This window comes from Sciurus vulgaris, assembly GCF_902686455.1.
Source record: "Sciurus vulgaris genome assembly, chromosome: 8".
NCBI classification, from domain to species: domain Eukaryota; kingdom Metazoa; phylum Chordata; class Mammalia; order Rodentia; family Sciuridae; genus Sciurus; species Sciurus vulgaris.
Window position 1 is genome coordinate 101,189,551 of NC_136468.1, and position 13,586 is coordinate 101,203,136.

General features: G+C 37.7%; 1 protein-coding gene across 1 annotated transcript in view; it reads left to right on the forward strand.

The window, feature by feature from the left end:
- SUGCT (succinyl-CoA:glutarate-CoA transferase) overlaps nucleotides 1-8,619 on the forward strand; it is a 755,391-nt gene extending 746,772 nt beyond the window's left edge. The window contains 1 exon segment of the mRNA XM_079151764.1: nucleotides 7,762-8,619. Coding sequence (XP_079007890.1) covers nucleotides 7,762-7,925 — 164 coding nt within the window. The 3' untranslated portion in view covers nucleotides 7,926-8,619.
- Nucleotides 8,620-13,586: the final 4,967 nt, after the last annotated feature.

Consider the following 13,586-nt stretch of genomic DNA (forward strand, 5'->3'; position numbering starts at 1 on the left):
AATGCACTTATCTCTAAAATTATGAGCTTTTGAGATTAACTTTTTAGTCACTTAATTTGCTTTCTGTGGATGCAAAACAGTTTTGATGCAACGGATATTGGTTAAGAGCTTAGATAGTAGAGAAAATGCTGCATAAACAACTTATTTTTAAAACCTCAGCATCAGAGATGTTGCAATAATGCAATTGTCTTGGAAAGATATTATTTTAGAATGGGAACATTTTAATGATGAATAGCTTCTTAATTCTATATACTAGCCAAAGTTCTCCCCTGGTTTCAAAACTTGCATCGCTAAGGCCAACAAACATCTGACATCTCTCTTTGGATATATCATGGGCATCTCAAACTTTAGCATAACCATAAAAGAATCCTTGATTTCTTCCACCCAAAGTTTCCATACCATCCATTCAGACTTCCCCATCTGGTTAGTGGTCCAACCCTGAAATGCAGGATTCTCTCTTCATCCTTCTCCTTCCCTCCCCAACCACCTTGGCCCATGTGTTCATCAGCATCTTTGCATTCTATTGCCAGGATTCCTCTCAAGCACCCTTACCTTTCTTAAACTCTCTAGGTACCATCCCAGTACAGGCCACCATTATATCTTTTGATATACACACAACGGTTTCCAAACTCATTGCATTCTCTATCTAGCAATAGCATATTCCTATAAATCTTGTCACTGCTTTGCTTAAAGCACCAGTGGTTTCCTACTGAACCCAGAATAAGGTCCAAGGTCACTACTATAACCTGTAAATCCTTATACATTCTCTTCCTCACTTCTCCTTCCAACTTCTATCAATCAGCATCTATCCCATTTCTAGCACCTATGTTCTATCAAATCATGTTCTAGCCACGCTGAGTCTTTTGGTTTTTCTGTTCCTTGAACATCAAACCTGTGCATGGAACCTGGAATCTTCTCCCCTGCACTATTTGCAATGATGGCTCAACTTGAATTTTGTTTGACCTTCAGTGAACATCCCATTTAGAACATCACTTTATTTCTACCACAGTTCCTTCCCACTGTGCTTGAAGCATTATCCCTTTTTAAGATTGATTTATAATAATTTTGTAGTATTTTAACCAAGTTTTAGAAATGTATGTTTCCAGTATATAATTTGTTGCCTATCTACCAATTGGAAATTAAGTTCCATAAGAGTTGGGTTCAGTTATGTTTTGTTTGCTAATATGTATCTAGATCATACTACCTGAAACTTGACACAGTGATACCAGAAAAGTATATGCAGAACAGATTAGGTGATAAATTCACTGATATGCTATGAACACTATTTATTCCAATATATTTATTGTTAGCTTTTATTAGTTTAACAAATTTGTATCAAATGACCATGGAGTCTGACAGGAATTCTTGTCCTGGATCTATCACTTATTAGCTGTATTAACTAAGCCTTAAAAGAGCCTCAGTTTTCTGATCTGTAAAATGAGAGCTATAATATTCTCTACTATATATAAATTGAGAAGTCCAATAAAATAATGACATAAAAAGCACAGCCTGCAATCATAATGAGTGTCTAAGGAAAGATGCTTGCCATGACCGCCTTCATTTTGTAGGGAACATGGAGGCATTGTACGGCCATTAGCAAACACAATTGCCATTGTTCCTGCTTCCATCAGGCATACCAGCAACTAAATAGATAAATTAATACATTATGGTAAGTGCTGTTAAAAAGGTTGCAAAAGGTTATACATGTTATTCAGATGAATGCTCTTGGCATCAAGGTCAAATGGATTTTCTTTGCTTATATTCCATCAATTACTTAAAATCATGCCACATTTTTGGATTTGATTCATATTTGGATTTTGATTTTTCTCATGCAATTTTTTTAGAATTTCCAATTATTTTGTTTTTCTTGCATGATGTAACTTAATCTCATTATTATATTTTGCCCAATCTTTCCATTATCCTACTGCTACAATTAAGGTTATTTTTGTCTTCTTAGAGAACTTTACTTTTGAAGACCTATGTTCTCCTCCCTCTCTGCCTATTGCTTATCCAGGTCTAAGCTGTCACCCTGGGAGTGGCTTTCCTCCCTGCTCCCTCCTTTCCTTCCTGCCTCCCTCCCTTCCTTCCTTCCATCCTTCCCTGCTTCCCCACATTCCTTGGTAGGTCTTCAATATGTACAAAAAGCATTGTCTTCTTCCTTCCTTTCACCCTCCTCCTCCTCCGCCTTCTTCTCCTTATTATTTCCTCTTCTTTATTTCTCATTTTTTTCTATTGGAATTATCTTCAAGAAACTTAGTAGTCTTACTTAGATTTTGAAGCTTTGCAAATCAGCAAGTTTGTGAGAAGTTTGGTTATTCTTTTATTTTATGGGTCCGACAACTCATTTTCGTCCTCCTGTATTGCTCTTTAGCCCCTGACTTATAGCCCTTCCTTCACCCCTAGGAAGATTCTCAGTCATTTTTAATGCTGATATCTTAAAATTTTATGTGAAGATATCAACATATAAATGTTTTCTCCATTCACTGTGTTGGAGTTCTCAGTTGATTCTTTCAGTCTGAAAACATGTTTTCTTTCCATTTTTCATATTATTTGCCACAAAACTTCTCCCTATATAATTTACTTTCTTCCTTCTTTGTTTCATGAGAATTCTGAGCTGCTTTTTCCACATTTTTGGACCATTAATATTTTTCTCTATACATCCTTGGGAATATCTTTTACTTTATTTTCTAATTTTGAAAATAATTTTGAAAATTATAAGTGCTAAATCTTGGTTTCATTGTGTCCTTTGCATAGCATTATGTTTTATATATTTTTCATTTTTTTCCTTTTATGTAGTTCTCCTATTCCTGGTATTTTGGTTGATTGTTGTTAACACAGAAAAAATATTCCAGATGCCCCAAATTGATTTCTTCTATTTTTGAGAATCACGAATTATAGACAATCCAAACTGTCTCAGTTATTCTGGAAGACATTCAATCCTGCTTTCAATCCTAATTCTAATCCCATTTGTCTCTCATAACCAGTTATTTTAAAATCAGAGTCTTCGGAGGGTGAAACAGACTGATAGTCACCCACCTCTCATCCACCTCTTCTCAGTCTCCTTATAGAATATTATAGGTTTCAGCTTTTTCCAACTCTTTTACCCATCAAGATAATACCATCAGTATGGTTCTGAAGTTAGTTGGAAATATCTCATTCACTAGGAATACCCCTTTCCATTCCTTTCATTTGTATGATTTTTTGTTTCTTAGTCTAATTTATTTTTTTTTCCCACTGGAGAAATTTACTTTATTTGAAAAAGTGTCTGGGAAGTTCAAACCTAAGAACACCCTTGAAACTAGGCAAGAGTTTGGTGGTAGGCATTTAACAGGAGTCTGGTAACTCCAGATAGTAACAAGCTAAACTGCAGACGAACTAGAAATTTACCAGGGTCTTGTTTAACCTATATATTTATTTTTCAGTATGGTTTCAGGAGAATGTGAAATCAACATATGTATTCAAAGCCAAAATGTACAACTCAGAATTACCATGTGCAGTTTGTCATCATTTGGATGTGATATAATTAATCTAATCAGTCCCAAGTTTTAAACATCTTTTCCTATTGTTTTTTCCATTATTCTAACTATTTGGTGGGAGAGAAAGATTAGAGATAGACCTATGGAAGCAATGCATGAAAGAATGGAGACCTGAACATACTAAAAAGCAACCTTACAAAGCAATAAGTAGATTCAAAAATTAGGTAAAATAAGAGTCCTGCAGGGTGTAAATGTAAGTCAGCTAGGACATTTACCTAGCATGCATGAGCCTTTGGTTTGATCCCAGCACTGCAAATGAATAAATGAAATAAATAAGTAATAATAATAAATCCATAATCCCATCAAAGAATTTTCCTGAACTGTAGGGTAAAAAGCCACATTGTAAGGCAAGAGTTGTTAAGAGTATCAAGCAAATTTAGTAATTTGTATATATCCTTAACTATAAAATTTGTCAACATTGCAGATTATATCACAGGAAAAAATTTTAAATGAGATCTCTTCATTCAATGTGTGAGCGCTTTAAAATCTTTTGGAAAAATTTTCCAGAAACAAAAATATTCACAAGATTGACTAATTTTACAAACAAAATTTCATCTTATTCATCTTCATATACATTTCTTGGACTCTTATTGATCTGAATTTTGTCTAGATTATATTTAATAAACAAGCCAACCCTCTATAGTGTATAGTCAACCTCATTTTAGAAATGTGTAGACAGAGTCTTTGGGTCTTAAAACTTCTCTAGATCACACAGTTTGCAAGTATTTGAAAGTGTATGAGGACATAGATGTTACCTTGCCAAAACATTTAAAAACATGTGACAACTTCTCATTCATTTTTTTTTAAAATCCAACAGTATCATCTCTTTATTATTTTTTTTATTGTAAACAAATGGGATACATGTTGTTTCTCTGTTTGTACATGGCGTAAAGTCATACCATTTGTGTAATCATAAATTTACATAGAACAATGTTGTTTGATTCATTCTGTTATTTTTTCCCTTTCCCCCATCCCTCCCACCCCTCTTTTCCCTCTATACAGTACTTCCTTCCTCCATACTTGCCCCCCTCCCTAACCCTAACTCTAACCCTAACACTAACCCTTCCCTCCCCACCATTATGTGTCATCCTCCGCTTATTAGCGATATCATTCATCCTTTGGCTTTTTGAGATTGGCTTATCTCACTGAGCATGATATTCTCCAATTTCATCCATTTGCTGCAAATGCCATAATTTTATCATTCTTTATGGCTGAGTAATATTCCATTGTATATATATACCACAGTTTCTTTATCCACTCATCAATTGAAGGGCATCTAGGTTGGTTCCACAGTCTGGCTATTGTGAATTGAGCAGCTATGAACATTGATGTGGCTGTATCTCTGTAGTATGCTGATTTTAAGTCCTTTGGGTATGGGCCAAGGAGTGGGATAGCTGGGTCAAATGGAGGGTCCATTCCAAGTTTTCTAGGGAACCTCCACACTGCTTTCCAGAGTGTCTGCACTAATTTGCAACCCCACCAGCAATGTATGAGTGTACCTTTCTCCTCACATCCTCTCCAACACCTGTTGTTGCTCGTGTTCTTGATAATCGCCATTCTAATTGGGGTGAGATGGAATCTTAGGGTGGTTTTGATTTGCATTTCTCTTATTACTAGAGATGTTGAACATTTTTCCATATGTTTGTTGATTGCTTGTAGATCTTCTTCTGTGAAGTGTCTATTCATTTCCTTAGCCCATTTGTCGACTGGATTATTTGAATTCTTGGAGTAGAGTTTTTTGAGTTCTTTATAGATTCTGGAGATTAGTTATCTATCTGAAGTATGATTGGCAAAGATATTCTCCCACTCTGTAGGCTCTTTCTTCGCATTGCTGATAGTTTCCTTTGCTGAGAGAAAGCTTTTTAGTTTGAATCTATCCCAGTTATTGATTCTTGCTTTTATTTCTTGTGCTATGGGAATCCTGTTAAGGAAGTCTGGTCCTAAGCCGACATGTTGAAGATCTGGACCTACTTTTTCTTCTATAATTTGCTGCAGGGTCTCTGGTCTGATTCTGAGGTCCTTAATCCATTTTGAGTTTAGTTTCGTGCATGGTGAGAGATATGGCAAGTTATTTTAATCTCCTAACCTTAACTCTAATACCTGTTGTTTAAACTTCCATTCCCCTTAATGTTCTAATCTGGAAGCAATGATTACTAATAGTCTACCCCGCAAACAGGTCCATAATCTTGAGGATTATGAGAGATGATGTATGTAAAAGCTTTGGTGCATGTTTGGCTCCTTGTAAGTTCTTAAGGAGCAGTAGCTACTGCTACAACAGTGACTGCTCCCTCCCACTCACTGCTATGACTACCATCAGCAGCAGGAGTCATAGCTGTGTTCCAACCCAGATTCTTGGTATGTGACTGTTTTTCATTCTGTGGTCTCACTTCAGATAATTCAATTAATATAAAACCACATGACATTGACTTTAGGTTTGCAATCCCTGGGAGGAGCTCTTCTTCTGAAAGACAAAATTTGAATTAAAACTGTTTTAAGTTAGTATCAAAATAGAACAGAGTCTGAGGGATCAAGGAATGAGAATAAAAGAGCTACAACATCAAATCATCAACATTCTTAGGAAAGTGGCGCACCTTGACTCCCTGTGTGTGTTGTACTCATGTCCTCCTTTACAAACAAATCAATCCTTGAAAAAAGAGACAGTCTTTTCACATTAGAGAAAAATGTGAGAAGAAAAAATGAATTTCACTAGGTTTCAGAGAAGGGAAAACTTTAGGCATCAGTTGGAAGTTGTCACTAGTATGTAGTGAATGGTAAGTGGCACACAAAGCTGGAACTTGGTGGTGTTAAGAGATCTGTGAACACTATATAAAACAGCATGTATGAAAGCTCTTTGATTAATGGAATTCTCCAAAGAATTCAAAGCACATTTGCTGCTTTACTGACAGATATCCCATAACCTACACAAATTTAATTTTACTTGTTCTTCCTGTGGTTCCTCAATTCATCAGTAGGCTGGGGAAAATTTTTTAAGAGATAGAAATGTGTTGTTTTACAAAGTCTTCTTGGGACTACTATCTGAAGCATGTTGTTTTCCTGAAGCATGATAACAGAAGATGTAAAGGACACCCAATATGAATACCCTTTATTGAATGAGGTAACAAAGGAAAAATTTGTTGAAACATGTTCCCCAGTGTCCAGCTTGTCCAGGGAGGAGGGAGAGGTAAGAAGAGTCCACTGCTGTTAGGGAAAGTGCTCGGCCTTTAATATGAGACATGGATTTTCATCCTGACACTGTTATTAGCCATGTGGCCTTGAGCAAAACCTTAGCTTTTGGGGCTTTCGTGTCATTATGTGAAGAATGGGGATAATAAAATCCATTTCTAGCAGTTGTTGAAAGTATTGCTTGAATTACCCTGTTTAGAGTGACTGAGTGCTTGGCAAATAACTGGCAATAAATGTCCTTTTCCCCTTACACTGCAAGCTTCAAGAGAGATGTGGCAGCTTTTCTAATCATAGTAGCCAGCAAGTTATGTGCATTATTATGGGCTAGGGAATGCTTACTTAGTACTTTCTACCTATTTTCTCAATTAAACCCTTACCTTGAGTCTGTGTGGTAAACATAATTATATCCAGTATGTAGCTGTGGAACATGAGATTCAGAGAAGGAAGGAATTTGTCCAAGAGGGCCCTACTAGAAAGTGTAAATTCTGAGATCCCAATCCAAGGTCTTCTTGACTTTGAAGCTTACACATGTATCTTCTTCTACTACTGAAAGACTTGAACCAGGGTCTAGTTGAGGTCTGGTTGATCTGAATCTATCCAATTAAATCTTGTTACTGTACAATAAATACTGGATGGTAGCCTCCCAGGTTGTCTTTACCTCAGTTCAGATTTCTAGCTGCAGAGAGACACTTTGTTTCTGTGGAATTCATTGTTCTCTTGCACCCTGAGTTGGCTATCCTGCATCTGAGGGTCCTTGTAATTAGGAGGGATAACTTCTGAGTAGGCTTAGCACATACCCAAGCACAAACATGCAGAATACTGCATGGACATGGGTCAGATGACCATTACACAGTTGGATGAACCTGAGTCAAGAAAAGCCATGAGCATAAATACATTCCTTTCCAAAAGGATGGTGCATCTGCAAGGGTGTAACTGGCACTGATATTCTTGGCATTCATTGAGAACACCCCAGGCTGCTTAGGTAATTAACTTCCCAGGGTTAGTCATTAACAGGCTTCCTGCTTTCCCCCTCCTTTGACAGGCCCAGCTGTGAGATACAGTAAGTTCAAGATGTCAGAGGCCAGGCCACCTCCCCTGCTTGGTCAGCACACAACATGCATCCTGAAGGAGGTCCTCGGATATGAGGACAGGGCCATTGGGGAGCTGCTCAGCGCTGGAGTGGTGACCCAACACGAAGCCAAGTGACAAAAGAGAAGTGCTGTTTCTCAAAACCACAGTCAGAATGCACTTTGCTGGTAAAGGCAGTACTCTCTGGATCCTTCTACCCGTCCTGATGGCAGGATATCCTGCCTGGCATCTCTGCAATAACTCTGGAATTAATGAGCCTAGTGCCCTTCAAATGTACCCCACCTTTTATTCCTACCCTTTTCTTTCAGATGATGGTTTCATTGTGGCTTTGTGGAATTTTTAAAATAAAGATGTAATTATTTTATTTCCACCCCATAGAAATGGTATACATTTAAGGTGACAGATATGTTAACTGGTCTGATTCCGTCCTTCCATAAGGTATACACATATGGAAGCATCACACTGTACCCTGTAAATATGTACAATTACTGATTGTCAATTAAAAATAAAATAAAATGTAAAGATTGTTTTTTTCTGAAAAAATTCACTTCTCATTCTAATTACATTAAAGGTCTAAATGTTTGCCCGACCCACCCACACAGGCCTGAAAAAAAGCAGATCTCTTGACATTTTCTACTTGTACATAAAGTCCTCATTTAAATCTTTGTTAGGAAGTCAAAGCAATAAGCAGAATGACAGTCTCTGTGATTGATTTTAAACAGAATAACTTAATTTTGAGCTCATGAACCCTTTGTTAGTCTGTAATTTAAACCATAGACTTTGCTGATGTCCATCAAAAAATGAGCTCCATTCTCCCATGTGGGAATAAATATTTGCTTTATGTTGTGCTTCTCTGGTGATTTCATGATGTGTGGTGGAAAATCATTTCCGCCAATGAATTTGGGGTGTAGGTATCTGTCTGTATGAGTGGGCAAAGAATGATTCTTCAACTGGTACCTTACCTTGATCCATGTCCAAATGAAACAGATTTCTAACTAAGTGCCTGTTAGATGACTCCAGGTAATCAGTAATATAAAAACATTGACATGTAGGAGAATGAAAGGAAAATATTTCTTTTCAATCTCAGCACCCACTTTAGAAGACTCTATCATGCCTTTATATTTTAATTTGCCAGCAAATTCAAAGTATGGATAAATCTTCTGTCTATAGGTAAAATGTGATTTATACATATATTTCAGCATAAACTATCGTTCAAGACAGCTGAGCCCAGGTACAGACCAGGGAATCAGATGGTCAGTGATCGGTATCCTGAGATGACCTCAATTCATGGTCATTCAGCACACATACTTTAAAGCAATGTCATTACATACCAAGTGGTAATTGAAAACTAAATTACAGATGTTCCTCTTTCAAACTGTGATTTAGAGTTAGTTTTCTTTTCGTGTTCTTTTCAGTTGGAATGATTTGAGTCATTTATCCATGCTGTAAGGACCAATATGTTTCTAGAATCAAGGATTCCAAGTAAATACAAGCTTGTCTTCTGAAAAGGTCTCTAGAGACTTTTTAGAAGAATGTCTACTAATTTTTGAAAGAGTTATTGTCCTCTCTGCTTTGCTATTTGTGGACATCCTATTCTGAAGAACTCCTGTTGTTATTCCACTAGTTAGAATGTCAGGGGACCAGGATGATCTGATGCCTTCTGAAAAACCCTTCCCCCATGAGGACTCATTCATAGATATGCTTTGGGAGACATTCACTTCAGGCCAGGCATTCAAATCCAATTTCTTTATGTTTATATAATTAGTATGGAAACTGGTAAGAGGTCGGAAGGCAATTGACCAAACCAAGTATTTTGAAAGATAGATCCAGAGACAGATTTCAAAATGCAAATTACTCAGTTAACAAGAAAAAAATTAAATATCTGGTTAACCATATGTAGGAGGATCCTAATTATACATATGGGTCAGAAAATGCCTCCATAATTTTCAAGTTAATAAAGAACCGTAGTCTCTAGGCATGGAAGGGTCAAACATGAAGACATGTCCCCAGTGTAATCAGCTATGTAGCTATTCAGATTTCCACTTACACAATTCAGAATGATCCAGGAGAACTTTGAATTTGTTGGTCACCCATCTAACAGGACTCATTTACCCAAGTGATTTAATGAAGGAAATAATTCAGATATGTTTTAAGTTCAGATGGATAATTAGTCTTTAAAGAAACACTGTGCTTGCTAAAATTTCTAGCAATATGCCCCAGATCAAGTTATGCTTATAAACAAATGTGCTGTTTTAATTATCAGGGCCTATTATCTTACACATTCCCCAAACTGAACATACTACTAAGATACCATATGCTCAAGTTCAATTTGTCAAGGTCTGCCTTCTGGCAGATTTGTGTCTGAAGTTGGTCTAAGAAGATTCCTTGAATCTTAGCAGGTTAATCATTATTGAAGTGGGGAGTGAGTCCACAAGCAAATGGGCTTATTTCCTTCCCCCCCCCTTCCCTTAAAATTTTTAACTGCCATGATTTTCTGGTTAATCAAACATGGTATTTTTTAGCAAGCAGTTTGATGTGCTAAATGTTCCCCTAGAAGATGAGATATGAGCATTGATCAACTTTGTGTGTGTACCCCAGTTATTTGGTATGATCTTTTCTTTGACCCATCTACTGGGGTTAGGACTACAATGATGATTTAAGAATACAAGGATTTCTTACAGATGCTATTTAATAATAGGACATTTAGCTACTAAGCATAGATTGCACCATGGGGAGGGCTTTTGCATACAGACTTCACAAAACCTCTCACCTCAGTTGAATCTTGTATTTCACCATGGACCCTTGTGTTTAGACTTTGGTATGTTCTATATTTTGAAGGCTTGACTGTGTGAGTCTTGTTGATCACTTGCTCCCTTCATCCATAGGATTCATTCTCCAGATAACTGTCTTAGAGTCTGAGAGTGAATGTCAGACACAGGGCCAACCAGACTTTTCAGGTCTTCAGCCTCTGCTTACAACTGTTCACCCTTGATGCTCGGGGGAAAAGAAGATGAGTAAAAAACAAATACACACTATTCATCCTCCATACTCTCACCCTGGGCTATTCATCTTCATTCTTGTCCCACAACATTTTGATATTCTCTTCTCTCTGGCTTCTATTCATAGGAGACTCCCTGCTGTAAGGTACGCTTGCAATCCGTGGGATTCTTGAGGTGCAATGAGCCTAAAAATCATGGTTGCTAATCCTTATTGTCATATCAGTGATCTTTGTGAGGTCAGAATATCAAGCTCCCCCTTCTTCTTGATTTTGTGGTAATCACTGGTGCAATCGTTGTTTGGTAAGGAGGATACAAAGGTTCAGAAAAAAGATTCTTAATTCCATTTTGAACAGCAGTTTGGAAAAACAAACAAACAACAACAACAACAAACACATGACCAGAGATTCTTACATGGAGATATAAAGGTTTTCTAAAGCATTGTGATACAACTGTATTTCTCCTTACAATCCTAGTCTAGCAATACTAGGATTAAAGGCTTTATAATCTTACTCTGGTAAGATGCTTAAGAGTTTCTCTATGCAGACATACCATGGTATATTCCAAGCATGAATGGCCATGAACTTTTTTAAACAAGGTTGGCAGTGTGCAGGAAAGGTTGATGTGGTGGGGTTAGTGGAGTATAAGCAACTCCAATAGACATATATTCCTCAACACCCATTTCAAAATAGGTTTTCTAGTATCACTTTAGGAGGTTGAGGCATTATAGAAGAATGAATGCATATCCTTTACATTAATATATTTATTTCACATGCAAATACAGTAAAGGAGAGTTTTGAAGGCATGAGAATCAAATAGGTAAAATTGACTAGCAGGAAAGAGAAAAAGGGCATGCCCAGGAAGACAGATATAAGAGCATATTTACTCTGAAGGTCCTGGAGAGGCATGGGTGGAGGAACCCAATCTGACATGGAGGTGCCAAGAGGAAGGGGCAGGGTCTGAAGGGAGCTCAAATGCTTCCCAGAAAACATATTTCACTCACAATTTTTCTTGAGAAACAGCTCTTTTTGTCCCCTTTTCTTTAATGTTTTGGTGTTAGAAGGACAGGACAAGAAAATCACCACTGTAAAAGTAATCAGTTGCTGCCTTCTTCCTATTCCATTTTTTCTCGTTTCTCTCTTTTTGGTTACTTTCGTTCCTACCTTTCTTATTTTCTTTTCCTTGAACCCCCTATCTTCTCTTTCTTTGTGGTAGTAATCGTCTCCTCCTCTCCCTTTATCTTCCTTGTGTTCCTCATGCCCCTCTTCTTCTTCCTTCTCATCCTCTTCATCTCCTCACTTTCTTCATCTCTGTCTCTCTCCACTCATAGACATGCACACGAAGAGTCACAGATCCATGTTACACAAACATGAATACCAAAACATGTACCCAACCCTCAGAAAAATAGGACTTGCTCCGTAATTTGAAAGACAAGTAGTGGTAATGCTGGCTATTACTTCACCTCCACAAGCAATCTTGAATTAATCTCTGGGTGGGACAGTTCTTTAATAACCAGCTGTCACTTTTCTCTTGAAACCCAGGGAAAGAAATAAAAGAGTTCTCCAAATGCCATTCTAAGAAGTGGCAGAGCCCTCAGGCTTGCTACCTCTCAGTCACATGCCCCCAGTTCCAAGAAGAAAAAACTTAAAACATTAAAATAGTATACAGAACAGAGTCTACACTCTGTTCCAGCTGCAGACACTGGAGCTAAACAGCCGGAGTCTTGCTACTGTGGTTCAGAGACTTCATCAAGGCCAGACGTGAGCATGATGGTGGGACTAGACTTGGCTTTGGACTTAGTTTTTGGCTCTTTATTTTTAAAAGACAAGCTTACTTGACCTTCAGGTAGTGATTAATCAGTTGTCACTGGCCATTTTAGTGAAATGGTCTCTGGAAGAACAGGATCTTCTCCTCCAACTTGGTTTTGGCAGATGTCAAACAGAATGATGGGATCCTCATTGCTCCCTTTCCTTTCTTCTTCCAACAGGATGCAAAACATTTGACATAACCCTCCCTTTTCCTCTTGCTTTTTCTTTACAAGTTAACCATGGGACACTCTGTTGGTTTCTTTGGCTCCTGACCACATAGATTGGAGGAACAGTTTTCCTGCTACTCATCCTATCACCAGTGCTCCTTCCTCTCACCCAGAACTTCTGCACAGGTCTCATCCTGCAGCAGGACATTCAGCTTCAGAACATATAACCCAGATGTTGAGAGAGGAGAAAAATTAATGTAAACCTGCCCTTTTACCTTCTCGTGAATCCTAAAGAAATATTTGGATGTTCATACCATCTCTTGGTATGAGATGTGGTAGCATGTGTAACACACATTTACCCTGACAGCCTTGGATTTATGTTTTTAGATTTTACAAAGAACTTCCTGACTGTTATTGATAAAGGCTTTGAAATATACTGTTAATGAACACGAGTCTTTCTTATGGGATCAGGTCAGGAAACATAGCTTCCATTTTGGGGAGACTGTTAAAGAATCACTTTTTTTGGAAGAAGAAAAGTGAACTCTTTTTCTGAGTAGTTCTGCCCTGTTCATACCCAAACCTGCCTGCACTGGCATTGGCATAGACCACAGGGCAGGACGGAAATGCTACAACCCACAGGTCCACCTGTGGAAATAGTGCCAGATACTTTTGAGAATCTTGCTTTGCTGAACTGCAACAGGGAAGCCTGTGTCAACAGCAAACTAAAGAATTCCATTCTTGAAAACAAAACAGAGCTGGAAACCCAGTGAAAGCCCTGTTTCCCCTAGGCTTCCCACCTCTAAACCC